At 44.2% G+C, this 25,232-nt stretch overlaps 1 protein-coding gene across 1 annotated transcript; it reads left to right on the top strand.

The window, feature by feature from the left end:
* Positions 1 to 1,909: 1,909 nt before the first annotated feature.
* On the top strand, positions 1,910 to 25,179 carry slc7a8a (solute carrier family 7 member 8a). Its single transcript, XM_041965184.1, has 11 exons — positions 1,910 to 2,599; positions 9,120 to 9,324; positions 12,745 to 12,896; positions 18,070 to 18,195; positions 19,003 to 19,156; positions 19,574 to 19,697; positions 19,907 to 20,010; positions 20,194 to 20,290; positions 20,408 to 20,557; positions 21,304 to 21,481; positions 22,380 to 25,179. Exons 1-11 carry the CDS (start codon positions 2,467 to 2,469, stop codon positions 22,532 to 22,534), a joined length of 1,578 nt encoding a protein of 525 aa, XP_041821118.1. The 5' UTR covers positions 1,910 to 2,466; the 3' UTR covers positions 22,535 to 25,179.
* Positions 25,180 to 25,232: the final 53 nt, after the last annotated feature.

Here is a 25,232-nt window from a genome sequence, read left to right as displayed (position 1 = left end):
ATTTCATAGATATAATTCAATGTAAAGTGTCTGAACACATCCAAAGAGTTGAATTATCAAGGAGATACGGCTCTGGGAGCAGTTTAGTAGTGGCAGATTATTACAGTGACCATCCTACAATAGAAGGAAGCTTTTAAAGGAAGCTTTGACTTTCATATCAACCACAACAAGACACCAAATCCGGGCTGCACTTGCTGACCTACTAAAAAATGTTCTGGATAGGTGCTGTACGGCAGCAAAATGTCAACAAACTGGCCCACTGACCTGTTTCCTAATTGTCAAGCATGTGTACTGTGAGTGAGCGGTTAGTTCCCCTTCCTGCTCCACTGACCAGGTACATTTAGAGTCATTTTCACTCTGCATAAGCAAGCTTTTTTAGATGGCGGAGTCAAACACAAGGAGCCAGAGGTGCAGCTCAGGTCTGCGGTAGCACAGGCACACAAGCAATACTTGGTGTAGTTGGTGACTCAGGTGACCTTGTTGTTGTTCTGGCCACGCCGCAGCGCGTCACACTGTTTTGCTGCTTGCTCTGTTTTGAGATTAGTAGCTGAGGTTATGTAGCGCCCACCTTTGGTTCTGTGCTGCTATCGTGAGTCCGGAAAAGTCTGGGTCTCTCAGGCTGAGGTTTCCAATGAAATCATGGGAGATGCTAATAAAGCAGAATGTGCCGGACGCTAACTGAGGGACTCAGGTTCAAGGCTCCCCGCCCTGCAGCTGGACCATCCTTGAGCAAAACTCTGAATCTAAAGGACAGACCATCCCCAAACAGAATGACAGTTTTAAATCAAAGCAGGCATGTGTAGAAATAGAAAATACACTAATCTTTGCAGTTGTTTTTCTTAAATAAGAGTCATTACTATCAGTCTTGATACCAATTTATTCTTGTTGTACCATGCTAAAGATTGCAAACTGTGAAATTAATATGTTATATATATGGAAAATGTCCCTTTTGGAATGAGGACATGCTCTTTCACAGCATATCCAAATTTAAAGAGAAAGACACTTTGACACTTGAACTATCTAAGGAAGTCAGAGGGGTTTTGTTTCAGCCGACAGATCATAAAAAGCATTAGGGGGTTTCACTTTCACAGCATGGACAGAAGGTGCAGAAAACACCTGCAGGCACATCAGGTAGACAATGAAGATCTCAGTATCTCCAGGAGGGAGCAACCACATGAGTGCATACAATGCTGATAGAAACATTCTCACACTGAACATGCAGAAATGCTCCTGCTGGTGTTTTTACTAACTGTCAAATCCATACTTAGGTATTTTCGTGCATGCATGGACATAGCCGGTCACAACCTGCAGCCAGAGCGTGAGGAAGAGGTTGTCACTGGCCGCATGATTTGGAAAAAAAACAACCTATTATTAGCAGCATGGGTGAGGATGGGAAAAGCTGTTTTTATCCTGTGCAATATAAACATGCAGGATGGAAACACACCAGCAGTCCTGCAGCATGCAGAGTGAGGAGTGACATCTCAGCCGGCGGGCTAAATTTAGACTCTGCTGCATCTTGAATTATGAGTGTGACTCAGAGGCGGTTGCTGCACTGGTGTGTGAGCGAAGGAGACAATGAACGGGGTTCAGAAAAAAAGGTGGTGATAGTGAGAGGACGTGCTGGAGAAATCAAGGTGCTGCAGTTTAAACAGGGCTTGTCTTTTTCTCCCATGGGCTGCCTTGTTTGGGGAGGGTTCCTCGAGGTGGAAGGTGCGGGACTGGATCTTGGGGAAACAGCTGATGGTCGGGGGAAGAAAAAAAAGATGGGAGGGTCCCGGAGAGGCTGAGCGAGGAAAAACAAGCCCGGCGTCGGAGGAGGTGGGAGGCAGGAAGGGGGCGGCGCTACTGTACTCATATGAAGGACGCCGTGTATATTTACTCAATTGCAGCCTCTCCCGTCCAAGCCAAACACAGGTCGGATGTGTCTGAGGCGGACCTGAAAGACTCCACGAGACTTCTCTGTCTGTCCGCCGCGCGTCTGCTTGCGCGCAGAGAGGATGCTTGTGTCTCTTCAGCTCGCACCTGGAGCGAGGAAACAGTGAGAGCTTTTTGTTGTTCTTCAGCGCTTTTATTGTTCTTTTTTTATTTGTTTTTGCTCACACCAGACGCAAAGTGAAGGACGAAGTTATTTCATCTTCATCACTTTTCAGGAGAGGTATTGGAATATGCGCTTTTTCGCTCCACAGCCGGAGTTGACGTGCGTTTAGCGTGTGAGCGGCAGCACCACCTGTGACACCGGCAGGCACCGGCACCAGAGAGCGCTTGGTCGCCAGCTGCGCTCCGTCCTCGAGGAAACAGCCGCAGCCGGGACTCGGCCGCTGTGGACGCGGACTCATTTGGCCAACTTTCCCGAACGTGTTTTTTACGCACGAGGCGAGAGAGGCGCGCGGGCCAAAATCGGGTGCTGTGAGGTGGAAGAGAAGATAGAAGCGTCACCAAAACAAACAAACAAGTCCAGCCATTAAAATGACGGACGGTCCAAGGCAGCGGAGCAGCGCGTCGGGCTCCTCCAAGGATGCTGCCGGCGGAGGGGAGTCGGGAGGTGGAGTTGCGCTCAAGAAGGAAATCGGGCTTGTGAGCGCCTGCGGCATCATCGTTGGTAAGTGTTATTTTCATCTCTGTTAGAGAAGATTAACCCAATACAACTCAGCCCCCCCTCTGTTTTGGTGCAGCACTTTAACAGCTCACGTGAGCGTCCAAAAACATGAGAAAAGTGTGTTTGAGAGAAGTGAAGAGAGGCAGAGCATGACGAGGAGAGAGAGTGTGTGCGTTGCCACCTGTGTGTCAAGTCCTCAGCAGGGCGCAAGAGCCGCGCCGGGATCAGACTCCACAAGTCCAGTGAGGAGCATAACGTTTATGATCAGTCTGTGCTTCAAGATAAGGATGTCGTATTTCAACACACACATGTTACGTGCAGTTGTGCGCCGCGCCATCATTCACACAGAGGGGAATTAACACTGTGTGCGCGCTTGCTGTGCGCACACATCGAGGCATCTGCTTGTGACTGCAGCTTGCAGGCTGCGTACACACGCACGTGATGACAACCTCAAAGGGCATGCACGCGCACACACGCGCGCGCTGGTTTGCTTGTAGCGGCAACTCTGTGCCGGATCCCTCTCAGCTCCCTCTGCAGCCATTAATCAGTAAAAACTTTCATCGTTTCTTTGTAGCAGTGATGATGTCGTCTCTGGTGCTCAGAGGATTATCCATTCATGTAGACTCACATGACTGACACGTGGACAATCATAAATTGGCCCCACAGCTCTTGGATTTGCCATAAAATACTAAATATAACTTTGATAGAGACGTGCAACTTTAAAGGGGCAAGGTTGTCTAATTTCTGTTATAGCTCTGGGGGGAGGGGCTCTTACCTTTATTAAGCATTTGTACAAACTGGCTGGAGTAACCCTTTAATTGCATCATAGAGGTAGACAGGTGGGCCTTCTTAGCTCTATTAAGCCATGGTTTTTTCATGGTTTGAGATGAAAGAATTAACATTTGATTGAGACAGAGAAGCAGATTTGGTTCACAATAGATCATGTCAAGGTCCCTGACTTTCATTTAGATTTTATGATGATTTTGCTGATTAGATTCAATAGTTGTTTAGTGTACATGTGTGAAATGGGGATAAGAAAAGCTTAAATTAAGTTCCCGAGACTCTGCAAAATGTCATTGAAAAGTGTCCTTTTTCTTTTTTACTCTAAATAGAAAATAAAGTTGTTTGTAGGTCAGCTCTATTTTATGCTATTACGGCCAAACTCAGTTAAAAATCATTTGGACTGATCATCAGATTTATGCTAAAAGTACAACCTGTTAACTTAAAGCTTCCAGCATTCATGACCATATCTATATAATAATGGGGGTAAGCGACACACATGCAGTAGCAGGTCTGCACAGAGGCCAGTCAAAGGCGGAGAGAGTGGTCTTTTTCATTCAATACAGACAGCAAACACCATCAGGTGACGGTTCGATCGATAGGAACAGGGGGGCGAGATGTGGCTCGGGCCGTCCGGGTGGGTCCAGCGAGTGTGTGGTCTTCATGTTGACCTTGACGGGATGAAGAGGAGGGAGTGGGGGGTGACTCATTCATGCATGTGTTTCCACGGTAACGGGAGGAAAGAAGGGAGAGCGAGTGAGAGTGTGTGTGTGAACATGGGAATTCCCGAGAGAGAGCGAGATCAAGAAGAAGCTGGAAAAAAGAGAGAGAGAGACAAGGAGAGGTGAAGAGCGACCTGAGCATTCAAGTGTTTTTGAGAGGGCTTTGTTATCTCTCAGTTTGTCTGTTTTACTGCTCTGCTGGTAGTAGCACTGTAGAGGCGTTTCATTGACAGAATATAGTTTTTGTATCTTTCCAGGACTTTATGAGATGATTGCAAATACAAACTCACCACTGAAAAAAACACAAACTACCTGCAACTAATCCCTGTGTGTGCTGACTACTGCATTTCAGCCCCACCCTCACATCTATGCAGCAACATCTAGATAATTTAATCATTTTATCTATTGCTCTCAATTCGTCGGCTGACTGTGAAGGAACGGGTTGGCAGCGTTAAGCCACTCGTGGCATCTTAAAGGATTTTTATGGCTGTCCGGAGTCCACGCACCTCGAGCAGTCACCAGACTGCTCTTGGTCGAGGCTTTTCGCCCTTGACCAAGTCACTCACTCGAGCTCACATCGTCATGTGCGAGAGGGACGTGAGGTCAGGTGACTCGTCTGATCCCTTCTCACTGTGAACATGCTCCTGCTGGGTTTCCACGAAAAGGGGCGGCTGAGCACACGGGGACATCAAACAGTTTTATGGCCTATTGTACAGTACAGGCGTTTATCACTGAATCACACACACACACACACACAGAACATGCAAAGCCAGGAATTGGGATTAGAAGTGAACTTTTGGCCACTCAGAAGAAGGCCCCGCCCTGATAATGCTGTTTTATTAGCTCGCCTGGCTTAGCCGTGTCTGAGCTGCACTGAAATCTATGTGTGTTGTAATTGAAATGCAGCATAGACTCAAATTCACACCACTGCGAATAAATGTAGAGCTCAGTTTTATCCCATCACAGCAGACGTAGGCGTAACGACAACACCAAACTCCTCTGTCCCTCTTATTACTATTTTAAGCATTCATGTGTTCTCAAATTGCTTCAGTGTCATGAATTGCTCGGCTATAATGATAACTCACATACGTGTACATGCAAGCACAGAGGCCTGCAGGGTCTGTGGGGGTCTGGCCGAGGGCCAAGCAGCAGGTTGCCTCAGCTTGGTGCCTGTTTGAACAGGGATTTAACGTCGGGAGGAAATGCAAGAACTAATCTTGCAGGGCTTTAATGAAGGCTGATTAGGGTTATATCATAATGCTGCACAAACACACGCATGCTTGTTAATATTCATAGTCTGCTGCTGGCATTCAATCATGTGTCGTGGAGGCCTGGACAAATAACAGCTCCTTTCTCCCATTGGTTCTGTCTCTCAGGCGTAGTGTTTGCATGTGTGGACTCACATCTCCATAATGTGTCTCTATATAAATCTTTGTTATTTTGTGTTCATACGTGAAAGATCATTTGATTAGAGCTGAAACGATTAGTCGATTAATCAATGACTTGATGGAGAGAAAAAATAATTGCCATTTTGGTAATTAATTCATCGTTTGTGTCATTTTTAGAGTAAAATCATCAAACATTCCCCACTTTCAGCTTCTCAAGTGTGAAGATTTGCGGGTTTTCTTTGTTTTATGTGACAGTGAACTGATTTTTATTGAAGCTTGGCCTGACAAAACATTTGAAGACATCGGTTTAAGTTTTAGATAATTGTAAAAGCCTTTTTCACTATTTTCTGACATTTTAATGACCAAACTGGTCAACTGTCCAAACAGTAGCCAGAAAAATGAATTACAGTTTAATAACCTAAAACAGATAATATTAAATAAGCATCCTAGAAACAATCTAAATGAGATCTAAAGATCTTTTAGATCTAAAGAGCTAAAAGGACCTCAGCGCTGTCTCACGCCATATAATAATAAATGAATGAACTGTGTGAAGTCTGACGTGGAGCCTCTGCCGCTTTCTGTCAGAAGACATCAAACAAAGTCCAACAGGAACAGAAAAGTGCTCAGAGAGCATGTCTGAGACCGGGCCCCTTCCTTTGTGCAACAACAAGCCAACAACAAAAGAGGATATCAAAATATCCCGTGATAAAAGAGGCTGAGGCCTGCAGAGATCTGTAACAAGAGTCAGATCTGATCCGGAAATATGAGACATGTGGACAGATGTGACGGACGCAGCCTCAGGAGTTCAGACTTTTTATCCTCTGCTTCTTAAGGTTGATCCAAACGTGTGGTAGAGAACCAGCGTTTTTTTTTTTTTTTTTTTAAAAACAGCTATGTTCCCCGTTGGACTGGTCGAAGACAAAAGGATGTAAAAATTACCACAAGAACAGGAAACCTGGAGAGATTCCACGTTAGTCAGCATGTCACGATGCACGTGACGCTGACATGTAACATGCAAGCGCGCACATTCACTCCCACCTATAAATCAGCATGTTTCCTTTATTTGCCTGCAAAGTTTAGCTGTACGGTTTGTAGAGGCACACATAGGAAGGTGCTGAGTCAGTGCATGGCTGCTTTTTCCCCTCATGTCAAAGGTCAAGCACTGAAGACCACTGCTGCCATAAACATGTCAACATAACCAGGGGTGAGATCGGTTGTTTGTCGTCTTTTTACCTTTTACCTGCAACTGGAGTTACATAAGTGAGCAGCAGTCCTCACCACTCGCACGTGCGTATGGAATCTGTTAAAGTTGGAACTAATTTGCATGCTTTCAGTTGAGAACAGTTTGGCATATGTTCGGACTTTGCCCTCTCCTTCCTCAAAGGAACGGTTGAAGACAATGGGATGGTGTGTTTGAGTCTGCAACTAACCATTATTTCACAATTATTATCTAATCTGTTGATTTTTTTATTCATCAACCTTTGTTTTATAGTGGTTCAGTCCAGCAGTTCCAAACTTTTTTATGTTTTCACCCCTTAAAATGAAGCTAGTGACCCCTCAGTATGAGCATTAGTGGTGAGCTGTTTTTCTTCCATGATTTTCACAACTGACGGATTTTTAGAGACCTGAAGATGCAGTAGAACCCAAATTTGTCCGTCTGTTGGTCAAACCCAAAGATACTCAATCTGAAGGGATATGAAACTGAGAAAAGCAGCAAATAATCTATTTGAAAGCCGTTTGCATGACAGAATATGTAAATGGACACTACTATGTTGTCACACTGTGCATCTAGCTAAAAATACAGCCACAAGTTCTATACTGTAGTTCATCGGCAGGTATAGCGGTGTGACGATATCATTCATACCTTTGACTTTTGTACTCTAAAATGCAACTCGGCCTATCATCCAGTCAGCCCGTTATGATTCAAAACCTTCAACCTTTGACCCTGACATCTCTTTTATTGGCCACTGGGTTCAAGCACAGTCAGCTGAATCTGATTGGAGGCCCCTGACCTCAGACCTCGGCCCCGTCGCAGCCTCATCGGACAGGAGGGACTAAGTCTCTGGGCGGCCTCCTTTCATGTTTGACCAGGACCCATTCGGCTGTCCCTCCTTCTGTCAGCTCCTGTGTAAACTGCCTGGAACTCTGATGCTCATTGAACTTGTCGGGGCATTACTCTCCTCCCTCTTTGCACTCTTTCACCCCGCGCTCCTTCTTGCTCCATCTCCTCATAACTCAGTGCTCAGTCAGCAGAAAACAGGTTCCCCCTCCATCACCGCTCAAACTACTCATGACCTAATTCTTTTTCCTCTTCGGTTTGTCTTTTTTCCTGCTCATTTTGTCTGTCTGCCCACAATCCTGTTAGAGCGAAGTCACCCAACATGCATAACAAATGAACTTTTACTCAAGTAAAAGCACTTCAGACAACTTAGTAGCAAACCTACGCGTGCTGTAACTATTTCAGTCGAGTGCAGTGATTTCCATGAGGCTTGTTGTCTCAGTGAGGTTGCCAGGTTTGGTGCCATTACGCCTGCTGAGACATGTACTAAAACCTGGCAACGTTTATCAACAAGAAATTGTTGCATTTCCTAACTACCACTCAAACCACAAATTGCTGCTTCTGTCATCTCTGTTCGTGTTTGAATTGAACAAACAGGAAGAAACAAGTCAATTTGTGAGCTTTAGTGCATTTTTTTTGCACTATAGGCAGAACTAGGCTAGCTGTTTACCCCTGTTTCCAGTCCTTGTGCAAAGCTAGGATAATTTCCACCCTGTGCTAGCTCCGTACTTGATGCACAGACATGAAAGTCGTAGCGAGCTTCTCATTTAAAAAAAAAAGCACTGTTTAACATAGATTTGATTGATTTGCAGAGTTTGCACCGCTTTCCTCAGAATAAAAGAACTTGATACTTGCTGCAAAGGATTACACAAGTCAAGCAGGTTTCAAGAGAGAATTGATTTTCAGGTTGTACACAAATGAATGCAAACAGAAGGATGCCTGGAGTGGTAGAAGGTATATATTCAAATTCCTCAAACACACTAGCAAGTGGAAAATGGATGTAAAATGAGCAAAACCACTGGTAATGTCCTTTACATGGAATAGACTCTTGCTTCTTGATATCCTCAAAAGAGGGGCACTTCTGTGATTTGGACAAATTTAAGGGTCTTGTAAGAGACACATTAACAACATGATGGTCAATATATGTACAGCAAGTGCAGAGATGTCCTGACTTTTATTTTGTGCAAACCTCCACTTCCCATAATGCAGCTGGATGGCATTTGTTTCACTTGCTGCCTGGTAAATGTCCACATCTTTCAAACTCCACTTGCTCAGTTTGTAGGCCAGGCTTTTCTTTCTCAAGCCTAAAATGAGAGAACCTCTTGTCACTTGAGTTATTTCTTCAGACTTTACAAAGCGCATCCAGAGCTGCAGAACACATTCCAGCTGTTCTCCCAGGCTGGGCTGGATTTATGTTTCATGACAACTAAGCTGACCTTGATGTGTAAAAATGGTGGAATCCCATTAAAAACTTGCTCATTCACACACGCAACCACAATGTCACACGACACGGCTGACAACAACCTCTTGTTCAGCCTGAAAACTGACACCTGTCCCCGCTCTCCCTCCTCCAGGTAACATTATCGGCTCAGGTATCTTCGTCAGTCCGAAGGGAGTGATGGAGAACGCCAGCTCCGTGGGCGTGGCCCTGATCGTCTGGATCATCACGGGCGTCATCACCGCCATCGGGGCGCTGTGCTACGCCGAGCTGGGCGTCACCATCCCCAAGTCGGGGGGAGACTACTCCTACGTCAAGGACATCTTCGGCGGGCTGGCAGGGTGAGCGAGCGCGAAACAGACACTCAGTTGGAAACAATCAGGGGGGGCGTTCAGGTGTACTTTCACACGGCATCTGCAGGCGTGATTTGAGTCACTGACCACCATATATCAAAGCATGAAAAGTACATTTTAAGAAAGGAGGCTTTACTCAATGTGTTTCATATGCAGGGAACTATGGCTTTGTGGTTTGTTGGACTGTTGGTGGGGAAAAGAAATTTCAATCTGGTGATTCGTCTTTCGCTGTTTCTCTGAAAGATTATTTGAAGTTTGGCTCCGAGACTTTGAGAATACAAATAAATGCCTTTGTTTTTAAGATTTAAAAGACCAAACCATTGTTACCTTATTTAGTAGTTATTTTGAGGCATACTATTGTGGGTTTAGATTTATGTTTAAACAGACTCTCAGGTCACTCAGGTTTGATGAACCCCCAGCTGACCCTGCTCAAGTGTATACAGTATATGACCCAGTTTTCTAGAAGACGGGGCCTCCCAAACAATTAAAGTTAATTTGACATGGATTTAGGTGAGCATACCAACATGTCTAGATTCCTCTCTTTATCCAGGTGGATGAGCCTGTCGATGTGGGTCAGACATCTTGATCCAAAGCAGGGGGTCTGTTTCTTGCAGTCGAGTGCAGACGTTAGGTGTAGTAAAGCGATATTAAGCCCACGTTAAGCAAGTACAGCCAAAAAAGCCCTCGTTCAATTCATGCATAAATAGTTAGCTTTAAGGTATCGGCGCTCACAGTAAACGCTTGGGAACCATGCTAGGTTAATTTCCTAGCAAAACAATACTGTTTGTTAGCGTGGATTTCACACACTGTGCCTTTGCCCAGACTATAAACACAGATTGGCCCATTGTTTTTTTTCTCTTTCCACACATATCAGGGTATTTTGGGAGAGGAATTCAACCAGACAAAACAGCCAATGATTGTTTTAGTCCCTTTGTAGAGTAGCTATCAACACACATCAATGGGCTTCAGATGCTCGGTTTGAAGCCACGCCGTTTCCCCCGTGCCCTCTGCTCGGGATAAATAAACCGTGTTCAAGGGGAGTTTGCTTTTGTTGTCCTGCTCCTTTTATCACGGGCGCAGTTTGTGTCGGCGTGCGCTCTTGAGTCCGGGACTGCGGCGACGGAAATGCTCGTAGAAAAAGGGAAGCGTTTCGTAAAAGTTGTACGCTCAAACGCGACTTGAATGGACAATGTTCGAGAATTTCGAGTACAAAGGCTGTTTGTTATGTCAGACTCACGAGGGCTGTGTTACACCCATAATGTGCGGTAGAGAGACTACTATAGATGCCACAGGTTTCAGGGAATCATTGTTTGACTTAATGTAACTGCTTTGGTATAACTGGACCATCCAAATGTGGGAGTACAAAGGCCCAGATAGGTTCATTTTTAATCATATTTATCCAGATTATTTTCAAACTAGAAATCAGAATGAGCCTTATTTTGAAGAGAGGCCGCTGAAATCCCCTGTGCACTTTTTATTTTTGTCCCGTGAGTCTGCCAGTGGTGGAAAAATAATCATTTAAGAGATTTTTTTTTTGAGTAATCTGAATATCTTCCGGTTTTGGACTGTTGGTCAGACAAAACAATTTGAATTTGTCGATTTGGTCATTATTTTTAATCGGCGGGTAAATAAACAGCAAAAATGATCATTAGTTGCAGCCCTAAAAAGTGGTAATGCCACTAAATCCTCTATTTGCCTTCCATTTGAAGCAACGATAAAGTATTTAAGTAGAAGTACAGCAGTATTAGCAGCCATATAAAATGAAGTATCACATGTAAAAGTATGCATTATGCAGAAGGGCCCCCTCAGTGTTATTATTTATTGATACATTAACCTGCAAGCTCCATTTGAATGTTGTAGCTGGTTCATGTGGCGCTACGTCTACTATGATACTTCAAACTACTATATGTTGCTTAATCTGTAGCAGTGTATCATAGAACATTGTTTTTTATATGTTTAGCCTCTGAAATCGTGTTTTAAAATATGCAAATTAAGTGTAGTGAAGAAGAAGTTTAACGCATGAAAATGACTTGGTGTTTGGTGTCTGGTGTTTACATGGATATTTCACTCAGCACGGTCCTGCATTTGCATCCACAGTTTTACATTAAACACACACATTCCAGTGAGACACAATCCCATTAACGCAGTCAGCTGTAATTATCCCTTCATAAGCTCTCAGGGAATTTCATGGACCAAAAAAAAAAAAAAAAAACCCTCGCCTTGTCTCTCCCGCTATGCTCAGCTAAACCCTCGTGCTCTCCTCCACCTCGTCTCCCACTTATTAATCTGCTTGTGTAGCTCCTGACCATCTTCTTCGTTGTATGTGACTCATCCTGTCAACGTCCTGCACATTGAATGTGTGCGAGGCTTGCTTGAAGCTGTTTAACTTGGCTTCAAGGGTTTTGCTCAGGATAATCAGGTTCAGGCTGATAATGAGCCCGAATTCAGAGTCATCCATCAGTGTCAGCTGCTGTCTGGAGGCTTTGTTTCTTGTACTTAATTGATACCAATATGTATTTTTGTAAGAGTAAAGGAGTAAAGTGTTTTTGTTTTTTTGGGGGGGTGATTTTGTTCATTTAGTTTCTGACATGAACGATTTCTCTCAGAAACGATTGCATCATGGCGCTCCTGTGCGTGACTACAGCGTGCTGTTTCAAAGGTTGCGTGAGTCATCTCAGCTCAGCCAGCCGCCAATCTGAGCAGACTCAAGCAGTCTGGGTTTTTGTCTGCGTTTCGGTGGCTTTACTGCTCTGTCAAAAACGTTTGGGGGAAATCGCAGATGCTTATAACTGATCATGTAACACAACTGAAACTGTGGTATGAGCCATCAACTTCCTGTATCTGTCAATTCTCACAGCAGGCTTCCCCTTGGGCTTTTTCTTAACGGGGTGGTGAGGAATTATTGTTACCTGTGTGGTCTTAATCTGTCAAGTATTTTTTTTGATTGTTTGTTTCACCCGTAAAACCTCACAAAATGGCACAAAAAAAGCCCCAAAGAGACACATCCAAATAGCGTTTTTTCTCTGACAAACACAAAGATATTCAATTCAAAATGACAAAAAGCAATAAAAATCGGAGAATCCTCATATTTGAGGCTGGAAAACAGCATATGTTTGGGATTTTTGCTTGACAGAAGTAGTAAAGTTGTTGTTTTATAGCCAGAGGACAGTGTGTTTAGGCTAATACTTTAAAAGGCCAAGCATAGCAAGAAGTTGAGTTTGCATTTCAACCCAAAATAACCTGTTTTGAATGGGAATCTGTAAATGGAAGGATGTGTATGTACCATGATGTACCTTTGTTTTGTGTTTCCTCCTGTTCAGCCCACCCTGCGCATGCTACTGACACCCTGCTGTTTCTCCCATGCCTCTGTGTTTGTAACCGTGCCACCCTCCCTCCTCTCTGTCTCAGGTTCCTGCGCCTGTGGATCGCCGTGCTGGTGATCTACCCGACCAACCAGGCCGTGATCGCGCTGACCTTTTCCAACTACGTCCTGCAGCCTCTGTTCCCCACCTGCTTCCCGCCGGAGAACGGCCTGCGCCTCCTGGCCGGCGTCTGCCTCCGTGAGTAACACAGTCTGCCAAGGGTGTGACAGTCCTTAAACTTTCTTCAAGAGCAGCATTAAAAGTTTGCTATTCAAGTTAGTTCAAGTTTTCCCTCCCAAACAAGGCTAGATTCACCGAAACCTGCGAGGTCAACATCAGAAACAGCCCCTGTTGTGTGTAGGCCGCAGTATTGAGCACCAGTATCTGGGTTGAGGTTTATATCTCAGCTGTGTGTCATGATCATGACAGGAATATTAATCACAGGGATTTACCAAATCTTCAACAGTCACAGAAATTTAATCCATGCATCTGCTGGAGCCTCCCTCACCTCAACTGTACTCCCCTCGAGAGAAACTGGTTTCCCTCTGTTGACTCGGCGTGCTGTGACAACACTCCGACAGATCTGCCTGAGGTCTACACACTAGAGAGAGATAAAGGCACGCTAAAGGGCTGGTTTGACATTTTGAGAAACAACGCTTGTTTGCCTTCTTGCCGAGAGTCAGATGAGAAGATTGACACCACGCTCATGTCTGTCCGTCGTATATAAAGCCACAGTCAGTAGCCGGTTAGCCTAACTTAGCACATGGGCTGGAAACATGGCACAACAGCTGCTAGTCTGGTTCTGGTACATGATATATCTCATCCACTTGGCTGGTCGCAACCGAGAAATAGTCCCCCAAACAATAAATGAAATGAGAACGATGCTAACCGGTGAGCTTTAGAGGCGCTGAGGGGTGCGTTTTGTCACCTTTGGATGGCTGTTTCCCTCTGCACCCTGTCTTGCTTAGTGCTAAGCTAAAATAAGCTAAGCTAAAGCTGCTGGTCATGGCTTCATATTGACTGTGCAGACATGAGAGTGGTATCACTCCTTTTGTATAACTCTGGGCAGCATTCAAGTATTCCTTTAAGGTACATATTATACAACTGAGGCTGAAGAGTAAATTTTTACAAAAAAACAAAAAGATTTAAATACGCCAGTATTCCCAGCTCATTGCAAAGAGTTTGTTCCCAACTTTTTGGCCTTTGTCCCTTTAAAACAAAGCTATGTCCGCTAACAGCCTCTTAGCCTCGTCACAGGCTGCACATCATAAAATCTCCAAACACTTTGAATCCGTCCTTCAAATATCTGCTGATAGCAGAGGTAAAAGAGTGCAGATAGCCTGAAGAAACGGAGCAAATTATTTTGAGTGTGCTTGTCGAGGCAGGCTCAAATGTTGAAAGAAAACAGACTGACGGCTGCGCGAATGCTGACACAGTCACACAACAGTTAGACATTCGGGGCTGAGACACTAGATGACGGAAAACATGTAAAAGTAGGTCCGCTGCAGCAGCATTTGCTTCGTTGGTTATAGTTTCATCAAAGATGTCTAGAATTTACAAGCTATTTAAAGGTGTCACGGATTACATCTTAATTTGTCCATCTTATGTCAGTCTCTGCCCCAGTTTCCCCCTTTTTCTCTGACGCTCTTCTGCTATGCAACCCTCTGTCAGAGGTCATCTGAGAGGAGGAGGAGGGTGAGAGGCAGCAAAGCAGCTAGAGGAGTGTAGCACTGAGCGGTGAATGCGCGAAGACAAGTGGACGAATGTGTTGCCGCCGACATGACGGCAGTCAATCCGAATCCCTCAACAAAGTTCACACGTGTGGGCCAAATACTGCAGGCAGCCTTCAGACAGAGAGACAGACATGGACACTGGAGAAGAGTGTGTTTATTGTGCGCGTCCTTGCGTTTGTGCCTTACGATGAAGCAAACCTTGTGGGGGATTACAAAACACGTCAGATTAAACGTCCCACGTTAAGATTACCAAAAGGATTTCAAAATCGCTGCTTTAAGTGGGAGCTGTGGCCAAACTCCTGCAGCTGTGATGGCATTTAGGAGGGAATAATGAGCCCAAATATTATAAGAAATTCTTTGCAGTGCTGGAGAAGGGAGAAGGAAAACAGTTGCGTCCTTTCTTTAAGTTCTGCAAACTTTCTGCGCACATTTCTTCAACAAATATCTACATCCATTTTTTTTTTTGGCCCTAGAGGACGTTCTGTGACAGGCTGTTCGCTGGCAGATGGGCACAGTTGGCTGCCCCTGACAATGTGGAAACCTCACTTTCCAAAGGCATGCACAATAACAAGCAGCACATTTGTACCCAGTGAACCAAGAGAGCCTGCCAAAGAAGTCGTGCCGGCCGGTCAGCGGGAGATCTAAAAACATTTTCACCTGACGTCCGAATCTGGCTGCAGTCACTGTAGTTTATGCAAATTGAGAAGTGTGTGGAATTCTTTTCGGGCTTCTCTGGCTGTGTTACGTACCAAATCTGGCAAAGTTGAGATGAAATTTGTAGAAATGTTGTTGAAATGTGCTGGCCTCCCTGCAGACCAACAGCACACAATAACAAAAAAAACCACATCCTCCTTGGTTTACAAGACAGTATCACCTTGGCAGCGGCCTGCACAGCATTTTTGTTTGTATTACAGACTCATTGACCTACATTCACCTGTCTTTCTCGTCCCACTTCTGTGAAAGCATAAAAACAAAGTGTGCCTCATTCTGACAAGAACTGCTGGCAGCCATAACTTTTTTTCTTTCCCAGCTAAAATGCGATTGGCTGTGCCGCCAGAGCGTTTTTTTGTCTCTTGGGTCAGTCGGGGAGATGTTGTCGGGCAGCTTTCAGCGAATAAACCTGAGCCGCTGAGTTTATAGATGTTTTGTCCTTGTTTTGCTGTTGTTGTTGGGGAGAAAAGTGGGTGAGAGGTTAGCTGTTTCGCCTCAACTCTGATGTCATCCTTGTTTTTTTAATGGGAGCAGCATGCATGTGTTTATATGCGTCTGTGTTTGCACATTTCTGCCATGTCCTGAATTTGGCCGCCTGCAGAGTCTTATATAATAGAGCGCAGGATGTAACTTCTCTTATTTACCTACAAACCCCGTCATAAAGACATTCCGTGACAGTCAAACCAGACGGCGTCAGGTCTCAATCTAAAGAGCAAAGGTTTTCCAAGGTGTACCATTTCAAAAACACGTGGGGAGGGATTCTCCCCGGGGTCCATCTCGTCCTACAGATGGCAGAACGCGAGGTCATAACTCTGTCATGTTTTCCAGCAGGCTCGTACTCAACTCGACAAGTTTCCACACACTCTTTTTTGTGTACTCAGCTTACGGACAGCTGAGCGGCCCCCCCAGCTCCGCGGTCCGAAGAATGCGTCCTCAAGGTGTTTACTCACAACCTGCCAGTCAACAAGAGGGAGAACGAGAGGGGACACATGTGCTGTTGCTGTAATGCAGCGTGTTGGCGAAAGATCATCTGGTTCCTAAAACAACTCTGTTTACTGGTGGCTGAGTTAAGAGGTTTAACATGTATTTACTGCTTGAGGATCAGTCAGTCGTGTTTTAGTTCATTGTGCCTGTGTGTATGTGCACAGTACACAGATCAAGGCATAAGCTCATCTGTGCATAGTTTCTCATTTCCTGTTCTCTTGTGGCAGCGGCAGCAGCAGCTCCGTGGCTCGCCCCCTCACAGCTCTTCTTCTTGTCTGCTGTAGTAATTTTGTTTGCGACAAAAAAACGAGGACGTTTAAGTCAAAATTCCCCCTCCTCCTCCTCCGGCCCCGTAAAACACCCACACACTAACCCTAAAAACTACAAAACAAGCCTGCTCATTCAACACACACACTGAGCAGACACATGCACGTCAGCGCTGACCCGTGCGTCTGCTCGTGTGCATCTGCCTCCGTCCCCTGCAGTGGCAGCTCGGCTCAGAGTTATTTAATGTGATGAACTTAATCCCGCAGAGTCGCGCAGGCCTATTATTTAATGGCACCCTATTGGCCTGAACCCACTGGCCTGTTGCACCCAGCAGTCCAGATCAAATCCATTATCTTTGTCCACGTTAGGTCAGCCTCAAGTTGAAGTGAGTTGAACAGCAAATACTTTGGTGATTGTTTTATCCCTCCCAAATGCCAGATGAGTGCAGTTCGATGTGCAACATGATCAAGAGTACCTGAAGGACGAAACAGTCCATTAATCTGCCGTCTTTATCTGTCACTGTTAAACATAAATGTAATTTATCTGTGTATCCTGTCTTATCAAATGAACACTCCCTGACATACTGTAAATTACTCAGTTACTGATAATCAAACATGCAAGCAACATGCAGTCGTCAACATGAGCCAATCTACAAACTCAAAATCCAAAACTATCCATCAAAAACATAGCAAATCATCACAATATTTCACTATATAACAGTGTATTAAAATTTGTTCATGTAATAAACTACCGGAAAACCACCACCAATCATTATGTGATGTGCCTGAAGTGTTAAACTCAGTTAGAGTAACATGCATAAATGACTTATAATGAAACAACTTTAATGTAATATTGCATGCAAACATTTTTCTATCACAACATAGAGATTTGCGTAACAAAAAAAACTTTTTTAAATATTTTGTCAGCAGATGGAGTTTGCTCAGTACATGAATGACTCCATGTTACACCCCTAGTTCATTCATGAGTAGTTCGCAGTCTAATGATAATGGCTGGTAAATGTAGCCATGTGTCAAATAATTTTGTTCCTCTTTGCATGGATGGGATTATTTTAACTTTTAAAAGTCACAGAAGGTATGAAATACCTCCAACTCAAGTACTGCAGGTAAGATGTGAGACGTGAGAGACAACAGGTGCAAAGGGACGACGCAGCAGCAGAGCCAAAGGTCGCAGCAGCGGTTCCTTGAGACACGTCCCGTGCATTGTGTCTCTCTGGGTTATCAGTGACAGTAACTAGTTTTGTAACTACTTTGTCTCTTGGGAAATGGTCGGCGTAATACTACTACTACAATCAATGCAGTGAGAGTTCATTTACAAGACCAATAAAACATTAAACACATAAAAGTCTTTATTATCATTATTTCCCAACCTTTCAGCACAGCCAGCACATTGTGCAGCCTGGTGGTGATCTCGAAACCTCCAAAGACGTCAATGTCAGGCTGAATTTTGGGGAAACTGGAATAAAATGAAGCGCAAGACATCTGAGAAAACGGTGCATTCAGAAAGATAATGTAGATAATGAATATCACAGAGCTTGAATGAAGAGCTGGGCAGCATGGATTAAGGTGACTTAAGGTCACTTCAGGGGAAATACAATGAGAAAACTGGATTTTATGGAGAAAAATAACCACTAACTGTGTTTTTTTTTGGACACCTAGTGCTGCTGACATGGGTGAACTGCTCGAGTGTGAGGTGGGCCACCAGGGTGCAGGACATGTTCACCGCCGGCAAGCTGCTGGCCCTCGCCCTCATCATCATCATGGGCATCGTGCAGATCTGCAAGGGTAAGCTCGCCAACGCCGCCTGTGCTCCCAGAATGCATATGTCCACAGTACATTCCACCGCCGCGGTCAGTGGGGACATCGTCAGTCATTCCGGACGGTATAGACTCCCCGTGGACGCCGCAGGGGTCAGTGAGTTTCTGGGGCCCTCACATAGCTAATATCAGCACGCCTGTGTGGGTTCGCTGTAACAACATGGCTGAGGGCCAGTTATTACAGGGGCCACAGAGAGCGGGCCCCTGAAACAACAGAAACGGGGATTTCTGCACGATCGTTTGAAGATAAATGAAGAGTTCAGCTGCTGGTTTGACGCGAGACTTTAGGTCATATACGAGGGGGACAGTATGTGAGAGCAGCAATACTTTAATGCTCTCTGAAAACATGCCCCAAGAAGGGATTTCAGGAAAAATGTAATGACAAAGGAGAAAGAAACAAGCTTCCTAAAGATCGTGGATTATTTAGACATTTTACCCCAAGCAGAGATAATTTCTCAGTTGGAACTGAGGAGATCACAGCAGGTTTAACAAATAAGTCACTTCAGAGGCAGAATGTCTTTTAAAACTTGTCTTACACACACTGATTGCACTAGATGATGGTTTGTTTACCCTCACAGCTAAACTACGTTAGCAAAGAGAACTGATCAGGAACAGAGCTACTCAGCCTGGACATATTTACATAAGGAACAAGCACAGAAAAGCCGAAACAAATGAGACATTTTTAATGGGAAAGGAGGATTAAAATCATCAATAGATGGTATAAAATATTCTCCGACTGCTGCACCAAACTGAAAATGCTTTCCCCCACCTGTAGGAGAGTACTACTGGTTGGAGCCAGCCAACGCCTTCGAGCCCTTCCAGGAGTATGATGTGGGTTTGATAGCCTTAGCCTTCCTACAAGGCTCCTTCGCCTACGGAGGGTGGAACTTCCTCAACTACGTCACAGAGGAGCTGGTGGACCCCTATGTGTAAGACGCTTTGTTTTCATATCTCCAGAAATACTTTGCCGATAGTGGTTGGTGCTGAACGTCTCATTGCTATGGGAATATGGCTGATTTTAAAGCTGCTTGCAGCTAATTTGGTTGCATACAGACTGAGCTTCCCAGTTTAACCCCTGATCCTTTTTCTTAAAGCTCTCTGAAATGTATTTAACTTAGCATGGGAGAAATTCTCACTATCATTCCCAGCGTCTGGCCACTGATCTAGAAACATCTCAGGTAGAATAAAATGGTTTATCCCACTTTTTTAATAACCTTGGTTTCCATTAATGCACCTCCCCTAAGGTACAGGTTTTAATTTCCTACCTTAAATCCCCCCCACCTCCTTCTCTTTAGCTTTTCTCTCCGTTCTGTCTCCTAAACATTGTTGTTTTTTATCCTCTCCAGGAACCTTCCTCGTGCAATCTTCATCTCCATCCCCCTTGTGACCTTCGTTTACGTCTTTGCCAACATCGCCTATGTCACGGCCATGAGCCCCCAGGAGCTGCTCGCCTCAAACGCCGTCGCCGTGGTGAGTAGCTCAAAGCGTGGCCCGCTTCATTCAAACACGCACACCTGGACAGCAGAATGTCTCCCTCTAGTGATCCCTGCTGGTCAATGCGCAAGCCCGACGTGTTGGCTGTGCCTCATTTATTGCAGTATAGTAGTGAACACATACTGAAGTAAGCATCTAACCATCATCCAGCCGCTAACCTTCATCCTCCCGCTCCTCAATCGCAGACGTTTGGCGAGAAGCTGCTGGGAGTCATGTCGTGGATCATGCCCATCTCTGTGGCTCTCTCCACCTTCGGGGGGGTCAACGGTTCCCTCTTCACCTCTTCACGGTTAGTGGGCATAGTCGCAGTCCGTCACATGGGATTGACCATGCTTTATGATCTTTATGTCTAAACATGTCCATGCTGCTAAATGTCCATTTCCAAGCCATTCTCTATCATCATATAACATGTGGACGTGCTGTGGACTTGGAAGCTGTGTGTGCGTTAACTGTTGTTTTTTGCATCTCACAGATTGTTCTTTGCTGGAGCCAGAGAGGGCCACCTCCCAAGCCTGCTGGCCATGATTCACATGAGACGCTGCACCCCCATCCCTGCTCTGCTCTTCACTGTGAGTACTGCTCTCCCCACTGCACTTTCATATTCAGATGAGTCTCTCAATACTCAATTTAACCTAACGGGACCAAACTTCCTGCCTCTGACCCCCCCTCTCCTTCTCACTCTTCAGTGCCTGTCCACCCTGCTAATGCTGTGCACCAGTGACATGTACACCCTCATCAACTATGTGGGCTTCATCAACTACCTCTTCTACGGAGTCACTGTCGCCGGGCAGATCGTCCTACGTTTTAAACAGCCCGACATGCACCGACCAATCAAGGTGTGTTTGGGGTGTTTTATGTGTTTTTGCCTCATGTGTCTTTTCTGCAGGATCTTCTGCACAAACAAGGATTCATAGCATAATTGTTTGTGTTTGGCTCATGTTTCATCATTTTTTGGTGTCAGTTTTTTAATGATTCACTGCACTGGTTCAAATTATTTAGATTTTCTTTTAGCAAATGTAGCTGTCTCATAAAGAAGTTCTACACAGAAAATCGCAATAGATAAAAAAGAAATGAAAATAACAGATGCAGAAAGTAGAAACTAGATCAATTAAAGATCTGCTGTGTCTGCAAATGATAAACTGCAGCCGAGAATTACCAGAAAATCAGTTTTTCTTGTATCAAATGTGTCGTTTATGACTTTGAAAAGAGCGGCCTCAGTGCTTTGTTTGGCATGGACACCAGGTTGAACAAAACAGAATTGGAGCTGGTAAAGTCTGATATCTGAGGGTAAACCTGTTTTTTAAACTAGCCCCAAAATATTCACGTTAGTGGCATCTAGGTAGCTCTGAAATCCACTGGAAAAACAGCCAGTGTTTACCTTGCCCTGAAAGCTGCTCTCTAGTGGTGCAAAGGGTGTACTATCACAGATTGCAGATTGAGATTGAGATAATTATGCAAAAACAATCAATTAACTAATTGCAGTTGACTGCAGTAATTGCTGCATAGCACTCAAATGGGAGAAACTACAACGCGATTGTGTCTACATGACTGTAATAAGTTGTGCCTTTGTTCTGTCTTCCAGATCAGCCTGATATGGCCGGTCATTTACCTCATCTTCTGGGCCTTCTTGCTCATCTTCTCCCTGTACTCTGAGCCTGTGGTGTGTGGCATCGGCCTGGCCATCATGCTGACTGGCGTCCCCGTCTATTTCCTGGGAGTCTACTGGGACAATAAGCCACAGTGCTTCAACGCCTTCGTTAGTAAGTTAGCTGAACGTGGGCTGTGTCATATTGAGACAGTTGTTTGGGGAACGTTTTCTCCATCAGTGGTGAAATTCTTTGGGAAAAACGCTTAATTGTTTTCTGGCAAAGCGTTAGATGAGAAGACCGAAACTGCTCCGTTATCACTATGTGTAACGTATGGAGGTCCAGATAGTTTAGCTTAGCTTCTCTTAGCCTGTAAGCAGGGGGACACAGCTAGCTTGGCCCTTTCTAAAGTTCAAAATATGTGCCTGCCATCTCCTCTAAAGCTCACTAAGTTTGTGTAATTTGTATCCAAACAGAAATGTAAGATCGTTTGGAAGTCAGAGGGAGTTATGTGCTGTAGCTATTCTCGTTGGTAAGCATAGTTTTGAACTAGCAGGGCTAGCTGTTCCCCCTGCTTCCAGGCTTTATGCTAAGCTAATCTCAATAAACAGATATCTGCATGTGCACGCAGAATCGGTAGGCAAGGGGCAGGATTTTGGTATCAGAGGCATTCTTGTTTCCATCTGTAGTCTGTTGATAGTCCGGGATATTCAACCAATCATGTTTGAGCGGGGTTGGTTGCGTGCAGGTGAACAGTCTATGTGAAGAGCCAAAGAGGTGAAACTCACAGGCTACCATCCGATTACCACTTAGCTTTTTATTAGCATTTTCTAAAAATTTACCTACATTCATTTAGCGCACAGAACAGGAAGTCTTGTTGTCCAGATATCCGCCGGCTACACCGTTAGCTCCGAAACAATAGCTGAACAAGAGACGATGTTCTCATGCCAGACTAAATGAAAGTGGCATCAATCTTTTCAAACTCTTGGAAAACGAATAAGCCCATTTCATTAAATTAACACAATACTTGATTTCAGTTATGTCGTATTAAAAGGCTGCTCTCTTCTTCCAGATAAGATGACGTACTTGGGCCAGAAGTTCTGCATGGTGGTTTATCCGGGCGAAGGCAGCAGCGGCGGGAGCGGAGAGGAGGGCGAGGAAATGCAGGAGGCCAGGTCTCCCCTGTCCAAGGAGGACGGAGACAACCACAAGTCAGCTGACTGCTAGAGCGTCTTCATCCCCCGCCTGCCCCGAAACAAACAGACATGTGCCGACGCGCACGTGGGCGCGCACACACTCAAACACTCATGCAAACACACACGACACAGTTTGAAGTGGATTCACTGATCGACACACATGCACCCCCACACTCTGTCTGTAATACTCGTACTTCGTTTCAATCAATAATTTCTGTGCCAAAAATAGTGAGTTCCTAGGGTAACATGACCTCAGATTATTCTGTCTGGGCTCCTTCAAAAGTGCAATAAAGAAAGGTTAGCACCTTCCACTGCTCCAGTACATAAACAGACACATTTAACCATTTACTACTCATTCTCATCATCATCCTGCTTCTCTTCCTCCCTCCCCTCCTCCACACACTCCCTGCACACTCCTACTGTAAGAGCATCTTTTTTTTTTCTAGTATTTCCTTATTTTTATCAAAAGACTCTTACTGTACTGTGATATGCAAACACTTTTTTTGTCGCATTGTAAATTTTGTTTTGTCGTCCATTCAACAACACCAAAGCTGTATTTTGATCGTCAGAGTGGAAAATCACATTCAGATCAAGTCATTTCATGAAGTGCGTTTTGTTTTTGAAGGTGACTGTGATTCCGAAATGTTTCTCTCTCTCTCTTTTTTTTTTTTTGTAATTGTGATCATTGTTTATATCATTTTGCCTTTGTTGTTATTTTAGTTTTAATATGTTAATTTTAGTTTTGTTGATATTCTTTTTTTCTATTCAACATCATATACATCTGGGCCTATTTTTTTACTCTTGCAATCGTGGAGGTGTACGCCTGAACGCTGTTGTGTGATCTGTACTTTGTATTGGTAAATGTGCTGGTAAGTGTTGCACAGTTCTTTGTTAATTGCCTTAATTGGAATATATATCGGGTGCCTCTGGCGCTCTGTTTTGACTGATGTGGAGAGACAGTTAATCCTCCTACTTCGGGATAGTTTTTAATGTTAATGGAAGCAGCAACAGAAGTTTGTTGTTTTTGATTCTTGTATGGACACTACACGAATAATTAACCCATTAAAACTGCAAGTCCAGCATGGACATAGATGACGAGACCGAATAAGTAGGCAACACCACCACATTTGCATTCGTGTGCAAATCCCTACACCGACACATGTGAATGCCTGTGTAAAAAACTGTTGTTTTATGGCAGAAGTATTTTTGTAGCTTACCATCTAGCTGTGTTTAAATCATTTTTTTTTGTTCTTTATTTAGGGTTTAGAAATGAGAGCTTTACACGCACACACACAAACACACAAGAACATTTTTAAATTCATGCAATTCAATAGAAGTGATTTGAGTGCAATATCAGTGCATGCACCTGCAAAAAAACCTGAACCCCTGAATGAACCCGTTCTCTGTTGTCTGGTCATAGTTATGTACAGTATCTATACTTACATGTGTAACAACACTCCTGCACACATAAACACACACTGACTCACGTGTCTTCGATCTTTCTATAACCTCTTAGCGTCTCAGGGCATCCCCACTGCCTTCTCCTTACATACACTGCCTGAAAACCTCCAGACCACGAAAACTCGACAGATCTGACTGATTGCCTCTTCGCTAAATGCCTGGAAATGCCTGTACTGGTGCTTTTAGAGATTTATTTCCTCAGGAGTCTCAATCTTACAAGCTACCCCCACAAAAAAAAACAGGCATTGGCAGACATGCGTGAATAATATCATTAAAGCTGGGCCAGTATTGTATAGGTTTCTCTTATTAAACCGTAAGGGGAACAGGGTCTCTTGGATGTCTTTACAAGTACAATGATTGTGTTTTGTGCCTGTACGGTTAGTGTGTATTTACAGTATACACAGGTGTCATGACAGTCTGTATATTGTCTTTTAGTGAATAAAAACCACTGACTCATGTTTGAATTTGTAATTCAGGGCCTCATTTATATTAAAAAAACATGCTCCTAGTCTTTATCTTTATTCCACCGTGCGGTCATTTCAAAGAAGATTAAATTCTTCACACACTTTCAAAAATGAGAAGACATTTTCCTCAAATTTCAACATAACATAAACATCATGAATTTCACATTTCTCAACAAGACCATCGCTGTACATAAATGAGGCCTGAATGTTTCCACCTCAGAAATCAAATGCTGCAACTTTACAACATGTGATATGGCACTGTGAACTGCAGACTCTGCAACTTAGAGCTTCACAAATTGAGCGCAAGTCAAATCATACTTGTTTACTGCTTAACTCTCAAGAAAGCCTAACAGTGATGTTGTTTTACTTACTCTTGTCTTACTTCCTTGCTGCTCAAGGTTCTCCAATACGCTGCAACCACCACTTCTTACTCTAATTCAGACCAAAACAGACCTTCAATGTGGTGGAAATATGACGTTTTCTATGTTGTAACAGTCATCATGTGTTCTGATGATCTCAGCAGATCTTCTCTAAGCAATACGTCGCACTACAATACTCGTCCTGATGAGAATGTTATCTCTAAATCATTTTGTGGGCTCTAATTTAAGTTGCCGTTTGCAGTCTACCTACCACACTGAGAGCCATTTTTGACTGTCGTGTCTCTCAAACTTAAGTCTATTTTTGTGTTAAAAATGTAAATGTACATACTGGTGGTGAGTGTGTGACAAGAATAAAAACTATCCGTAAGTGACTTTTCACGTCTCATTTGTGCGGCTGTTTTAAATGAATTCACGAGGAACACAG

This window comes from Chelmon rostratus, chromosome 23 (assembly GCF_017976325.1).
Source record: "Chelmon rostratus isolate fCheRos1 chromosome 23, fCheRos1.pri, whole genome shotgun sequence".
Classification (NCBI taxonomy): Eukaryota; Metazoa; Chordata; class Actinopteri; order Chaetodontiformes; family Chaetodontidae; genus Chelmon; species Chelmon rostratus.
The sequence above is the reverse complement of the archived record's forward strand: the minus strand, read 5'-3'. Positions and strand labels throughout refer to the sequence as shown.